Here is a 16,613-nt window from a genome sequence, read left to right as displayed (position 1 = left end):
CTTCTCAGGGAAGCTTTTCTTCCTGATTCTAATTCTGCAGAAAAATGCCATAGACACAAGTGGTTTCAAAAAGCACGCTGAGTGAGCCCACCCTTCAGTCAATGAGAACAGAAAGAATAAAAGAAACTGCCTTTCTGTAAAGGCGGTTTACAGAAACTAGCCACCTAAGGACATAAAGGAGAACCTCTTCGGAGTTCCACTTGGCCGTTTTCCCACAACTTAAAAGAATTTTCCTCCCATTGACTAAGTCCTAGCTCTAAAACATGAGGAATTCTGAAAACCGCATTATATCGCTATCATCATAATGACTACTCCTTATTTTATTCCAGAAGCTTTATGTTCCAGGTCTCACTGAACCCTCAAAATAAACCTGCAAGCTCAGTATTATCACTATTATTTCCATTCTACAGTTGAGGAAACTAAAGGTCACTGAGGTTAAATAATCTGCCGAATGTCACGGAGCAGGGGAGTAGCAGGAGTGGTCTTTGGTCTGTCAAACTCAGAAGATCATGGCTTTCCATCACTCTGTATCTACTTCCTGCAAAGAGTAAGCAACTAGCATCATGCCAGAGAAAAATCACAAGTACATGACAGCAATGTTTGAAACAATGGCCTCCCCCACAAAGCAAACAGGCCAGCACTCAACCCCCAAACAAACAGGCCAGCCCCCAAACAAACACATATAGCACAGAAGAAATTTTTAAATGCTCTAGTAACATATTTAATTTTCTAAGTGGAAGTATTTTCATTCTCACCGAGCTGAGGTCCCTGCGCTATATATCATGTTCCCACTAGCTATCTGTCTTACACATGGTAATGTATTTATGTCAAGCCTAATCTTCCAATTTGTCCCGCCCTCCCCTTCCCACCCTGTGTCCACATGTCCATCCTCTTAAACTCCGCCCTGTAGGACTGGGTGCAGTGAAGTGGTCCTTGCAGAGAGCTCAGCCACAGGACGGGCAGAGCTGCACAGCGTCAATAAGCCTGGACATCAATCCTAATTCTGTCCCTTAACTAATGTGTGGCTCTGGGCATTGGTGTTGTCATCTATAAAAGGAAGATCATAACACTACAAAGAACACCACAGAAAGTAATGAATAAAAGGCACTACAGTTGTCACCTCCTCTTCAGGACTAGTGCATCAGCAATTCTAAAAGGAACTTGCAAAATCTCTGGTTGGAGGTCACAGGTTTTTTTATTAAGTACTTCTAAAATATCTAGTTTAGATAATCTGTATGGAGCACAGCATCTTAAACTCTACCACTCTTTCTCAGATTTTGGTCTACATAGATGGTTCAATAATCACAAGGACCTATTTCAATATCACAGAAAAGCTTTCTCCAAATTACCTTCTTTGCACTCTCTGAGCTAAATAAATAGGAAAGGAAAATATGGCTGCTTTGGTCAAAGAATATACAGGGTAAGTGAAATTCTGAGATACCCAGACAGAGAGAGAACCCCCCACTGCACCCACACACATACATCAATTGATTTTTAGAAAATTTAAAAGACTATAGTAAAACCCAAATAAGAACAGGAAAACAAAATGAACGGACACGACTGGATAAATGACTAACGTGAAAACACAGGAAAAAAGTCTTATTTACATACTGGCTGCACCTATCTGTTCTCTTTTAGTTCTTCCCTGTCATGAAGTTACATTTCAATTAGCAAATACACTTAAGCCTAGGTAACTGGAGAACAGGATTGGGAACAAGGGTCTTCTAGCCCTATATCAGAATAGTTAATTTATTCCACAAATATCCACTGCGTAAGTTCAACGTGCCAGGCAGTGTTCTGGGAATATAAAATGAATATGATGTGGTTCCTGCTTCCAAGAAGGCCTCAGTGTAGTGGGGACTCCTGAACAGGTCACTGCCACCCAATGAGATAAACTCATGATGGAGGTTTGTACATAGCTCCCGGGATGCAGAGGAAGCAGCGCTGGGCCCCCAGAAGGTTTTCTATAACTGCTGCCCACAACTCACTGCATTCACAAACACCAGCCTCTCATTACCAGGCACCAGGCAGGGAAACTGAGGAGAGAGGCTTGGACTGAATCCCAACACTACCCTTTTCAGTTGTGTGACTTTGGCCAAATCATTTAATCTCCTTAGCTGTGTTTCTGCTTCTACAAAATGGGGTAGTAATATCTACTCTTAAGATTATGAAGATAATGTGTATGTGCATGTGTGTAACACATTCCTAGCATACAGTAGATGTTTCATAGCTAAAAACTATTTTTTAAGTTATATATAATGATCCTTTTAACAGCAAAAATTTGTAGGTTATCCGTTCTTCATAGACAGATGTCATACACTTCACTCTTTTCTGTATTTGCAATGACTGGCAAAATACCAGTTTTTACTCCATAAAAATTTGTGTTTCTGAGAAACTTTTGAACCTCTTTGAAAAGAAATTTTCAAAGAAAGCAATCATTAGAGTTTTAAAATACTGATTTAAATCCAAAATGTAGGGCTTCCCTGGTGGCACAGTGGTTGAGAGTCCGCCTGCCAATGCAGGGGACACAGGTTCATGCCCCGGTCCAGGAGGATCCCACGTGCCGCGGAGCGGCTGGGCCCGTGGGCCATGGCCGCTGAGCCTGCGCGTCCGGAGCCTGTGCTCCACAACGCGAGAGGCCACAGCAGTGAAAGGCCCGCGTACCGCAAAAAAAAAAAAAAAAAATCCAAAATGTACAACTTAATGGGAACAAGAATATCAAGGATCCTGGGGCACCCTAATAACAGAAATGGGGCCAAATTTCTATTTGTTAATGAAAGAGAAAAAGATGTAATTTGTTTTAAAAATATGTTCTACTGTTCTTCGATTTTGAGGAGGGCACTATTACTCAGGAGGGATACAAATTATCACTGAAATTCATAGTTAGGCAAAAGAAATTTTAAAATAAGTTAGCTCATTTTGTTTTCTAAGCAAAATATATTCAAGGTGAAAAAGAATCATAAAATACAAATGTGCCTTAAGAATAACAAGAATCCCCTGTAGCCCCATCATGCACAATGATAATTACTGTTTACTGGGAATCTGGGCCCCCTGGTCTAGTGTTCTACCAGCTGCAGCAGGATTATGACAAAACAGGCAACAGAGAAACATGTTACATCTTATAAAGAGGCACACAGCCCTGGTGCTGTTCTCATTCTATCCTTAACCAATCATGACAACAGAAACTTTCTAAGCATATAAAAAGTGCTTGTCACAAAAATTGAACTCCCGAGTCCATAGGTTTCTACCCATCATAAACACTTGTTTCTGAGGGGGGGAAAAAAAAAGAAGAGGCCCAAATCCCTGGGGATCTCCTACTGCTCTGGCAGAATTCCATTGTGATCAGTTAAATGCAAATAAATCAAGAACATCTGGTCTACATTTGTTTTAAAGCCCACGAGGGCTTAAATACAAAGAACGTTTGGCAAAATGTATTCCTGAGTCTATTGAATTAGAATTTTTAAAATAAGGCCAAGAGGTATAGCAGAGCATGAGACAAAGTAGAGCTACCTTTGTAAATCCAGGAAAGTTTGTCAAAATATTTCTTTCTGGTTTCTCTGGTTTCCCAACACTTTAGCAATGGCATGCACTTCCAACTCAAATTTGCTAATTTATGTATGTTTGGGTTTCTATACCTTGAGATCTGACCAGGTAACCAGATAGGCATTATGGGTTAATGAAAGACTAAAATGATTTGTAGATGTATATAAATATATATATGTGTGTATGTGTATATAAATATATATATGTGTGTGTGTGTATATATATATATATACACACACACACATATAAATTATACATATACATAGATACATACATAAATACCATATCATTTCAGGACTTTTCAAAATCTTTAATAAGCTAATACATGTTACGAATCTTCAGCAAAGGTGGCAGGGGGACTTCCCTGGTGGTCCAGTGGTTATGAATCCGCCTTCCAATGCAGGGGACATGGGTTCGATCCCTGGTCAGGGAACTAAGATTCCCACATGCTGCATGGCAACTAAGCCTGTGCCCCACAACTACTGAGCCCACGTGCCGCAACTAGAGAGCCCGCATGCCGCAAACTACAGAGCCCATGCGCCACAACTACAGAGCCCACGTGCTCTGGGAGCCTCGTGCCACAACTCGAGAGAAGCCCGCACACCACAACAAAGAGCCTGCACACAGCAACGAAAGATCCCGTGTGCCGCAACTAAGACCTGCCGCAGCCGAAAATTAAAAAATAAAATAAATATTTTTTAAAAAAACAAAGGTGGCAGGTCATGACCTAACTCGTTGGCCCCAGCATCCTGGCTTTTCTTAGGCGGCTGCATGGGACACACTTGGGAGAAATGCTGGACTCTTAAACCCAAATGGGATACAGATGTCTGGGATGCAGATGACTCTCACCACCTGGAATCCCCACTCCTTTCATGCAAGGATCCATTCAACAGACAACTATTAAACACCTGCTATGTGCTTCAGCCAGCATCAAGTTTCTCAGTTTGCATATACACCTGAGCATCGTCATCCCACACGTAAACCGACACCTTTCTTATGCATAAAAGAAACCCAGGGGCTTCCCTGGTGGCGCAGTATTGAGAGTCCACCTGCCGATGAAGGGGACATGGGTTCGTGCCCTGGTCCGGGAAGATCCCACATGCCGCGGAGCAGATGGGCCCGTGAGCCGTGGCCGCTGAGCCTGCGTGTCCGGAGCCTGTGCAACCAAAATGGAGGCCCACTACTTAACAGCAGCTTGTGCTACTGTAAACATTTTTGTGTTTTCTCTTCTCTTGGTTGCAATGGACTTCCAAGGCAGAAGGCTTATTTTTATTCCTTCGACCCTCTTACCATTTATCAACTCAGGTAAAACTAGGGGCATTACAGAGCTACTGTGACTGGTGAAGATGACAGGGTGTGCCTGTCATCTAGGGAAAGGGGACCCTGGGGAGACAGGGGGTGCTATTAGGGATCTTGCCTAGTCCCACTTTTGCCATTTGCACTGAAAAGCCGAACCCCAGAGCAAACCTCTACACTGCTCTCCAGCTCTGCCCACACCCCGTGATTTAACCAAGGTGAGGGGATTTGGGATTTGTTTGCCTTCCTCCTGCTAATTATCCCCTTAGTGAGAAAACGAGAAGAAAGTGTAGGCTGATCAGAGTCTTTCCATGCACAATTATGCTGGGAATCGGGATTGCCCTGTGGGGATGCCAGCTTCTTGCAGGACTCCTGCCGCAAAGGACAGCGAGGAGGTATGGCTTGCTGTGGCCTCGTACAGAGCAACAGAGCCAGGCAGACAGGCCGGCCCTGGGCCACCATAATCCTGCTCCACACAGGAGATGAATCGCGGAGCATCTGCCCCAGCCGCATCCACAGGGAAACCCCTGGGCTGGCGGGGCAACTTCCCTTCACCCTCTTCTTCCCTCCGCAATGCTAAAGGACATGGGGGTCGAAAGTGGGCAGATAAATGACAGAAGTCTCCCCAAGGAAGGTCCTCCCAAGGACCCCCAAGCCCTCAGCACAGGAACCCATCATCCTGAAACCCCGCAGCGTCTCTCCACTTACCCCAGCTCACTGCTGAGGACCGCGAAGCCCCTCTCGGATCCCATCCCACAACGCATATGGTTTACAGTCCTCTTTGGGGCAATAAAGGAGTAGGCAATAATTACCCTCATTTCCCAGGCTAAAGGGAAATAAGGCACAGGGCTATTCAATTAGGATTGTTTTTTTTACTCCTAGGGCACTGTACGAAGCGCCTCTGCACACACCTTGTCGCCCTGCCTGTGCAGGGGTGCCCAGCCCCATTTCACAGATGAGGAAGAGAAGCTCCAGGGAGGGGAGACAGAGGTGGATGAGAATCTGCTCCCCAGCCTGAGGGATTCAGTTTACCCTGACTGAAACATCCAGCCTCAAAGTAGGGCTCTCCCAGAGGCTGGCCAGTGCCACAGGCCCGGTGCTGGGCAGAGGATGGGTAGCCACCTGGCTGGGGGCACTTTTCCATGTTTATCAATTTCTTTGAAGCTCTCCATAGCTCAACTGAAAGCATCTGTAAATTCCCCATTGCTGGGGTGGATGGGTAAGTGCCACAGGCTTCAAAAATACTTGGTCGTCCTCCTAAACCTTGTTTTTCCTTATCTTCCTTCTATCCTGGGACCCAGGATGAGTTAAAGGCTTTTCAAAGCCAGAACTCCACCCTGTTGGCACCGGTCAGGTATATATATGTATTCCCTCTACACCTATCTGTACAGCAGGTCTGGAAGGTAACAGCAAACTGATAACATGATGACTCTGGCACTGCCAGGTTTGGGAGCCACTGGAAAAGGCTTTGGAACTTTGACTAAGACACAGATTTGTCCATTCCTTAGCGGTGTTCTCTTAGACAAGTCTCTTAACCTTCTACAGACTCAGGGTCAACTAGGATATGAGAATGATGCCTGCCAGCAGGATTCTTGCAAAGGCAGAGATAATCCACATCTGACACACAGCACACACTCAGTAAGTCCTGGCTATGATTATTACTACTTCTGCAAAAGAGGACGGTTGCTAAAAGGCCACACCTCTAGCCTCCCTGTAGCTGCAGAAACCGCCTCCTGCTGAAGGAGGGAACCGAGAGCATCACTCATCATTCTCTAGTCCTGGTTTTGCATTTGTGTCTCTGGAGTGACCTCAGCCTGCAGGACATTGAGTTCCTGGTAGGGACCAAAGTGTGTTGGCTATTCTCCATTTGCTTCACCACCACCCCTCACTCCAAAGCCATTCTCCACCTCTCTACACCTGCTCTGTGGCCTGGTGGCTGACTGCTGCGGGCTGCGTCACCAGGGCTCCATGCCCTTTGGTTTCCGACAAGATCTGCTGATGCGAGGACCAACACAAGATCTGGGTAGTTATTCTCCCCACTATGCCAAGTCTCTGGCAGTGGTGGTGTTCTTTCTATAGCCATAGCACCTGTGGGGCAGCCCCTCTTCCATGAATCTAGGTCTTGTTGCCTCTGTAAGCAGTTCTTTCATTAAACTCTCTTCAGATAAACCCCTCTGAGGGCACCATCTGCTTCCTGCTAGGAACCTGACCAAAACAACACAGGGCAGGAGGCTTTCTCAATGAAAAGGGAGATACTAAACATAATTATAAGCTTTGGGGACAGCTTAACAATGTCCAGTTCAGGCTACGACTCTGATCTTCATCATTTGAACCTCTAGGAATTAAAGCAATTTTCACCTAAGTAAAGAGGCCACCAGAAAGAACAGCCTGAGCCTAGAGATCTTGACTTTTGCTGCAGTGAGGAGCCCACCTCTACTTCTCTAAAGCAATAAGAACCCTGGGGCAGGAGAGAGAAGAAATCACATCCTTGATGATCATTCATTCTGTGTCAGGCATTATGTTAAGACGCTGTACATAAACTGTCTCACTTGGAGTGAGTAATAATTTGGCTGAGGTAAGAACTATTATTACGGCCATTTTTCAGATGAGGAAACTGAGTCGTAAAGATACTAAGAATCTTGCCCAAGGTCACGATGGCAGAAGGAGGATCTGAACCTGAGCAGTCTTGACTCCAGCGTCTGCGTGCTCTTAGCCTCCTCCACGGGAAGGCTTGGCAAAGAGGTTGAGAGCAAGGAGATGCAAACGGGAGGCAAGCACCGCCTCTCTTCCTCACCACCTCAGCTTGTGACTTCCCATCCACAAGATGCTCCCATCCATGAAATGCTCCCCAGGGTGGAGAGGGGGGTATGAGGGCATATTTCAGCTGCTGATCAAGATCAGCCGTCACAGAGCATCAACCAGAACTGAGTGTGTCAGTGCAAACAAAATGCAATAAAGAACTGTGGCTTGTGAAGAGAGAGAGAGAGAGACCACCGTAAACTAGGATTCCTTGCAATATTATCAAATACCAAACCAAATCCTGTCTGAACCCTTTAGTCTGCAAGAGGGATCACTCTTACTTGTAGAACCTCCCAGTAGCACACACCGTGAGGACAAATGTTACCCAAATTTGAAAAAGGATCCAGAGACAAATTCCTAAAGCACACCTTTGAGAAGGAAAAACAAATATTGTTGGACACACTGGGTGAATTCATCTACAGAGAAACCATCAGTAACTCTATCACTTTCAAAGGAAAGCAATCCCTTGGGCCAAATAACCAAAACACTAACCACACACAACATCTTTCCAATGCTGCCCTAAACCCAACCGATAATACAGTGCTTGCTGACAGGCCCATATTCTACCTGCAAAGCCAGCCAGCATTCCACCCTACACCTACCGGAAATGTAATAAATGAGAACATGGGATGTTATACACTGGTGCATAGCTCAATCCAGGCACAACAGAAAAAACAGAACTGCAAAATGATCTGTACTCTGGACACAGTGGCTGCATCCTGATTCTCATTCCACTTCACATAACATTTCCTTTTTCTCTGCTTAAATGTAACCTCCCTCTTTGCTGAATAGGGAAGGTGCGTGGGTGGTAGGATGAAAGATTCAGCCTTGTTCACATTACACATAGTTCGGTTAACCAAGGAGAATATAAACTGACAGGGAACCGTACTTGTACAGAACAGTCAGAAAACAGCCCCTTAAGATACACTGTCAAATGGTTTCCCAGTATTGATAACCTTGCCAACCAACCAGCCAATCTGTGTGCATGTTTTTCCCCAGTGCAATTTTGAACCACTCAGGATTCTAGCTTTTTGACTGGATGACTATGCCTGAACTCATTCTGCAAACAAAGCTGGCTGCAGAGATTTGATGAGTGGCAACAGGTCACCAAAAGTGATTTGCAGAGCCCTCTGGCTTGGGGCTCCATCTTACCAGTCGAGTCGGCCCTGGAAGCCAGGCCACTCTGCTCCTCAGCACTGATGAGCTGCAGGCCTGTGTACGAAGGGCCAAAACTAGGACTACTGGTGTCTTCAGAATGTGTGGTCCAGCTGCTCTCGGAAGGCAGAGGGCATCTCCTCAGGGAGTTGAAGGAAGGGCACGTCCAGCAGGGCATGGTCAATGATATGGCTGGGGACAGACGGAAAACCAAAAACATACAGTATAAATAGTTGTACTTTGTTTATCTTTAGTGCTTGTCTGACTTTGATGTTATGAAAGTCAGACAAGCACTAAAACAACACAAGCACTATGAAATCTCAACAGCCGTACAAGGCAAGGAAGTGTCACTCATGATATAGACAGGGAAAACTAATTGACTGAGACCCCACAGTGAGTCAGTATCAAAACCGGTACTACAATTAAGGTCTAATGACCCTCAAATCAAAGATAAGCTCACCAAAGAATATGAGTGATTTTAGGCTCTACTTTTTTTTTTTTTTTGGCTGCTTTGGGTCTTTGTTGCTGCCCATGGGCTTTTTCTAGTTGTGGCGAACGGGAGCGACTCTTTGTTGCGGTGCGTGGGCTTCTCATTGCGGTGGCTTCTCTTCTTGCGGAGCATGGACTATAGGCGCGCAGGCTCAGTAGTTGTGGTACACAGGCTTAGTTGCTCTGCAGCATGTGGGATCTCCCCAGACCAGGGCTCAAACCTGTGTCCCCTGCATTGGCAGGAGGATTCTTAACCACTGTGCCACTGCGAAGTCCCTAGGCTCTACTTTTATTTCTAAACCTAGGTTTCGGTTTCCTTCAGACCTAAACTACATGCGGTTTCACCCTTACCCTTACATTTCCTCCATTTTTAGTGGCACACCAACACTCTCAAGAAAACTTACCAATTTGCACTGCAAAATTAGAGCTAGGTTGGATTAAGGGATAAGAATGTGAATATAGATGTATTTGCATATGAATGTGATATGTCTCCGCTTGCCTTGAGTTTGACTGTAACTGGAGAATCTGTAGACTGTTCCATATACAAATTGAGATCTACTAGGACTGCTGACCTGGCATACAATGAAAAATATCTTTAAGGGGGAAGTGCACAGGGCTTGGCTTTATCTCTGTAACCTTGAGCACCAAATTTAGCAAAAACCACTTCGGAAAGTTTCTTTTTTTAAAATCAAGTTTCCTAATGTTCCTAATTTGTCTTTGGTTAATTGCCTATCACATGGTTTCTCCACCGTGTTGCATAAGAATCTGATCGCAAATTTACTGACAAGTACTGAAAACAAGTGCTGAAAAGAGTGTGGACAGGGAAGGAAGAATTAAAAAAAAAGAAAGAAACTAGCAATTATTGAGTACCCATGAAATGTCAGACACTCGTACCAATGTTATCTCATCTTGCCCATGGGTCCTGAGAGTTAGACAGTGGTCTTCCTTTACACAGGGGGTAACAGACTCAAAGAGGTTAAGGAGCTTGTCCAAAAACATAGAGTCAGTCAGGCCTCCTGGCTGGAGAATCGAAATTATGGTGTTGGGTTCAGAAACAGGAAGAGATACTGAGATTTAAGAGGAAAATGAATAAATAAATAGCAATATCTGTGACATGGTGTAAATATGAAACTACAGATAATTTTCATTTTATTTTCTTAGGCATTTATAAAACATAGAGATCTTTTCTCTATCTGGAATGCTTATGGCTCACACCCCATTTTCCGTAAAAATGTGACCTTCTCCTGAGCTATTCTCTCCAAAGATGCAAGTCCCCTTCTCTGCTTTATTTCTCCTTAACGTTATCTCTAACAGCCTATATGTCCCATGTCTTCCTCGCTAGAATTCAAGCTCCTTGGGGGCAAGGATTTTGGTAATTATTGTTCACTCTTCTGCCCTGAAGGCCAGAAGGATTTGCTACCCCAAAATATGCCTTTTTGGCATAAGGATTATTTTAGGTTTATTATATTTTAGTAACAGCTGATGAGGGAGAAGCTCTGAAAACTCAGTGAAAGTTACCCTATTGTAAGGGACATTTACATTTATAAGGGAAATCTCCATTTGTAAAGCTGTCTCTCTGTACCAGGAATAGGAGGAGGTCCAAATCTCTAGAGACCCTTTACCAGCAGAGAAGGCCTGGACTTAAACCTGCAAAACAACCTTACCCTTGTTTACCAGGGTAACCTGGTAACTTACCCAAACTGGCCTATTCCCTCCCCCAACATCCTCTTTTGTCTTTAGCTAGTATTTAAGGTGGTGGCTTGGGCCATTTCAGGGAGTTATTCATTTTTTTTCGGGGTACCTCCCACGTATATAGGAGTATACATGTTTATTAAACTTCTGGGGAGCTGCTCAGAGCTACGTCCCAGGGACTTACCCTATTATACAAATTGGGACTGCAGGCAGCAGTGTGGCGGACAGGCTCTTGGTGCTTCAGCTGGGTGTCAGGCCTGTGCCACTGAAGTGGGACAGCCGAGTTCAGCACAGTAGTACACCAGAGACCTCCTGGCTTCACATAATATCAAACGGGGAAAGCTCTCCCAGAGATCTCCATCTCAACGCTAGGACCCAACTCCACTCAATCACCAGCAAGTTACAGTGCTGGACGCCCTATGCCAAACAACTAGCAAGACAGGAACAAAACCACACCCATTAGCAGAGAGGCTGCCTAAAATCATAAGGTCACAGACACCCCAAAACACACCAATGGATGCAGTCCTGCCCAGAAAGACAAGATCCAGCCTCATCCACCAGAACACAGGCACGAGTCCCCTCCACCAGGAATCCTACACAACCCACTGAACCAACCTCACCCACTGGGGGCAGACACCAAAAACAATGGGAACTACAAACCTGCAGCCTGCGAAAAGGAGACCCCAAACACAGTAAGTTAAGCAAAATGAGAAGACAGAGAAACACACAGCAGAGGAAAGAGCAAGGTAAAAACCCACCAGTGGCTTCCCTGGTGGCACAGTGGTCGAGAGTCCACCTGCCGATGCAGGAGACATGGGTTTGTGCCCCGGTCCGGGAAGATCTCACATGCCGTGGAGCAGCTGGGCCCATGAGCCATGGCAACTGAGCCCGCACGTGCAGAGCCTGTGCTCCACAACAGAAGAGGCCACAACAGTGAGAGGCCTGCGTACCACAAAAAAAAAAAAACCAGACCTAACAAATGAAGAGGAAATAGGCAGTCTAACTGAAAAAGAATTCAGAGTAATGATAGTAAAGATGATCCAAAATCTTGGATATAAAATGGAAAAAATACAAGAAATGTTTAACAAGGGCCTAGAAGAACTAACGCGGAAACAAACAATGATGAACAACACAATAAATGAATTTAAAAATTCTCTAGAAGGAATCAATAGGGGAATAACGGATAAATGACCTAGAAGATATAATAGTGGAAATAACTACCACAGAGCAGAATAAACAATGAAAAGAACTGAGGGCAGTCTCAGAGACCTCTGGGACAACATTAAATACACCAACATTTGAATTATAGCGATCCCAGAAGAAGAAGAGAAAAAGAAAGGAACTGAGGAAATATTTGAAGAGATTATAGTTGAAAACTTCCCTAATAGGGTAAAATAAATAGTCAATCAAGTCCAGGAAGCACAGAGAGTCCCATACAGGATAAATCCAAGGAGAAACAGGCCAAGATACATATTAATCAAACTATCAAAAATTAAAATACAAAGAAAAAATATTAAAAGCAGCAAAGGAAAAACAACAAACAACATACAAGGGAATCACCATAAGGTTAGCAGCTGATCTTTCAGCAGAAACTCTGCAAGCCAGTAGGGAGTGGCAGGACATATTTAAAGTGATAAAAGGGGAAAACTTACAACCAAAATTACTCTACCCAGCAAGGATCTCATTCAGATTCAACAGAGAAATTAAAACCTTTACAGACAAGCAAAAGCGAAGAGAATTCAGCACCACCAAGCCAGCTTTACAGCAAATGCTAAAGGAACTTCTCTAGGCAGGAAACACAAGAGAAGGAAAAGACCTACAATAACAAACCCAAAACAATTAAGAAAATGGTAATAGGAACATGCATATCAAAAGCTACCTTAAATGTAGCTATTTACTTACATTGGCTTAAATGCTCCAACCAAAAGACATAGACTAACTGAATGGATATAAAAACAAGACCCATACATATGCTGTCTACAAGAGACCCACTTCAGACCTAGTATTTTTGATAAAGGAGGCAAGAATATACAATGGAGAAAAGACAGTCTCTTCAATAAGTGGTGTTGGGAAAAACTGGACAGCTACATGTAAAAGAATGAAATTAGAACACTCCCTAACACCACACACAAAAATAAACTGAAAATTGATTAAAGACCTAAATTTAAGGCCAAACACTATAAAACTCTTAGAGGAAAACAGAGGCAGAACACTCTATGACATAAATCACAGCAAGATCCTTTTTGACCCACCTCCTAGAGAAATGGAAATAAAAAAGAAAAATAAACAAATGGGACCTATGAAACTTAAAGTTTTTGCACAGCAAAGGAAAACATAAAGAAGACGAAAAGACAACCCTCAGAATGGGAGAAAATATTTGCAACTGAAGCAACTGACAAAGGATTACTCTCCAAAATTTACAAGCAGCTCATGCAGCTCAATATCAAAGAAACAAACAACCCAATCAAAAAGTGGGCAGAATAGCTAAATAGACATTTCTCCAAAGATGTACACATTGCCAACAAACACGTGAAAGGATCCTCAACATCACTCATCATTAGAGAAATGCAAATCAAAACTACAGTGAGGTATCACCTCATACCAGTCAAAATGGCCATCATCAAAAAATCTACAAATAAATAGAAATAGAAAATATAAACAGACCAATCACAAGCACTAAAATTGAGACTGTGATTAAAAATCTTCCAACCAACAAAAGCCCAGGACCAGATGGCGTCACTGACGAATTCTATCAAACATTTAGAGAAGAGCTAACACCTATCCTTCTCAAACTCATCCAGAATATAACACAGGGAGCAACACTCCCAAACTCATTCTACGAGGCCACCATCACGCTGATACCAAAACCAGACAAAGATGCCACAAAGAAAGAAAACTAATGGCCGTCAAAAAATCTACAAATAAATGCTGGTGAGGGTGTTGAGAAAAGGGAACCCTCTTGCCCTGTTGATGGGAATGTAAATTGAGACAGACACTATGGAGGACAGTATGAAGGTTCCTTAAAAAACTAAAACTAGAACTACCATACGACCTAGCAATCACACTACTGGGTATATACCCTTAGAAGACCATAATTCAAAAAAAATCATATACCACAATGTTCACTGCAGCACTATTTACAAAGCCAGGACATGGAAGCAACCTAAGTGTCCATCGACAGATGAATGGATAAAGATGTGGCACATATATACAATGGAATATTACTCAGCCATAAAAAGAAACAAAATTGAGTTATTTGTAGTGAGGTGGATGGACCTAGAGTCTGTCATACAGAGTGAAGTAAGTCAGAAAGAGAAAAACAAATACTGTACGCTAACACATACATATGGAATCTAAAAAAAAAAAAGGTTCTGAAGAACAGAGGGGCAGGACAGGAAAAAAGACGCAAATGTAGAGAATGGACTTGAGGCCACAGGGAGTGGGAAAGGTAAGCTGGGACGAAGTGAGAGAGTGGCATGGACATATATATACTCCCAAATGTAAAACAGATAGCTAGTGGGAAGCAGCCACATAGCACAGGGAGATCAGCTCGGTGCTTTGTGACCATCTAGAGGGGTGGGATAGGAAGGATGGGAGGGAGATGCAAGATGGAGGAGATGTGGGGATATATGTATATGTATAGCTGATTCACTTTGTTATACAGCAGAAACTAACACACCATGGAAAAGCCATTATATTCCAATAAAGACGTTAAAAAAAAAACTTGTTTTTCTCTTGTTAATTTTTTATCACAGGGGTTTCTCAGCTAAGAACCTAGAAGGGTAGAGGAAAAATTATTGTTCCTACCCTTCAAATCCCCATTTCTAGAATAGTGCCTTGTGTAAAGTAGGCACTCAGTAAGGATTTGTTGGTTATGTCCATAACAGTCTATACACAGACATTCTATATTAAATACAGACTGTTAAAATAAAACTCCCACACAAACATAGGGGAAAAAATCTAAACACTGAAAATAAAAAGAAACAACCAAGAAAAAAAACAAAAGCAAAGGGAATTCCCTGGGAGTCCAGTGGTTAGGACTCGGTGCTTTCACTACTGGGTCCTGGCTTTGATCCCTAGTCGGGGAACTAAGATTGTGCAAGCTGCATAGCACAGCCAATAATAATAATAATAATAAAACTATTTTTTAAAAAAGCAAAGCTGGACTTGTAAAAGCTTATCACAGGATTGCCATTTCCTACAGTATCATGGATTAGACACTTAACTATTATGGAAATAAAAGTAAAATATTAGGTAAAACGTTAACAACAATATTTACAATACATTACAGGGTAAGCAAGAAAGTAAAGAGTTTTCAGAGGCCGAGTGAAAAAAGCTGGAACCCAGAAATGGTAAGCAGAGCACACAACCTGATTTTTATACCCTGAGGATTTTGTACAAACCAGGGAGACTCTTAAGTTTGAGTTTTTTCAATCTCTTGTGAAGGTGTAGGGGAACAGAATTTGCCACCCTAAAATATGTCTCTGTGGCATATTAATTGTCTTAAACTGATCATTTTCTAAGAAACAGCAGACATGAGAAGTACTCTGAAAACCAAGTAAGAGTTAACCTTTTGTAAAAAAAATTTCCATTTGTAAGGGAAATCTTATTTGTAAGGGTTTGTCCCTCAGGCTGTACCTCATACCAAGAGGAGGATGACCAAATCTCCAGAAACTCTTATCAGTGGAGAAGGTTTGGACTTAAATCTGCATCATAATCAGCCTTGTTTACTCTGCTTTTCCTGGTCATCTCCCACCAAAGACTCACCACCCTCAACATCCTCTTTCGTCTTTAGCTAAGGATGGTATATAAGGTGAGGGCTTCAGCCATTAAGACAAGTTACTCAGTTTTTCTCGGTCTCTCCCATGTATACGTGTCATTAATCAAAATCGTTTGATTTTCTCCTGTTAATCTGTCTCACGTTAATTTAATTCTTAGACCAGTCTGAAGAACCTAGAAGGGTAGAGGAAAATTTCTTCCTCCCTGACAAGGCAAAGGGAAAAAAACCTAGGACTTACCCAAGATGGAAAATCTAACAGAAGATCTGGTGCCTAAAGCTAGAATTCTCAAAGGGCTCAGTTAAAGGGTAAATTAGGAATAACCCCCACTAGTAAACCCATGCTAAGGGTGCAAGATAGAGGGGGAAAAAAAAGAAATCCGAGATTTTATAACCACAAGCTGTCCCATATAGGGGTTTGCAGCTAAAACTGCTTGTGTGGTCAGAAAAACTTCCAGTCTGAGAACCTGGTCGAAGTATTTCCACTTTGATAGTGGAAAGAGAGTAAAAGCCATGGAGGATAGAGTGAGAAGGTCCCATAGATATCTAACCTGAGTTCCTAAAGAGAAGAGAGAGAGAATGAAGGCAATATCTGAAAAAACGCTGGCTGAGAATTTCCCAGAATTTATAAAAGATTTTATTTGTCAGATTAAAAAAATCACAAAGTATCTCAAGGAGGGTAACCAAAAATAACTCCATAAGTAGATATCAAAACTATTGGGCTTCCCTGGTGGCACAGTGGTTGAGAGTCTGCCTGCCGATGCAGGGCACACGGGTTCGTGCCCCGGTCCGGGAAGATCCCACATGCCGCGGAGCGGCTGGGCCCGTGAGCCATGGCCGCTGAGCCTGCGTGTCCGGAGCC

General features: G+C 43.2%; 1 protein-coding gene across 2 annotated transcripts in view; it reads right to left on the bottom strand.

The window, feature by feature from the left end:
- STON2 (stonin 2) overlaps positions 1-16,613 on the bottom strand; it is a 146,478-nt gene that overhangs the window by 76,654 nt on the left and 53,211 nt on the right. For both annotated transcript variants that reach the window (XM_024736318.1, XM_024736319.1), the window contains exon 4: positions 8,791-8,985. In XM_024736318.1, the coding sequence (XP_024592086.1) occupies positions 8,791-8,985 (195 nt within the window). The remainder of the gene's footprint in view (positions 1-8,790; positions 8,986-16,613) is intronic.

Source organism: Neophocaena asiaeorientalis, unplaced genomic scaffold, assembly GCF_003031525.2.
Source record: "Neophocaena asiaeorientalis asiaeorientalis breed wild unplaced genomic scaffold, Neophocaena_asiaeorientalis_V1.1 scaffold152, whole genome shotgun sequence".
Lineage (NCBI taxonomy): Eukaryota > Metazoa > Chordata > Mammalia > Artiodactyla > Phocoenidae > Neophocaena > Neophocaena asiaeorientalis.
This window is presented reverse-complemented; position numbering and strand designations above follow the sequence as displayed.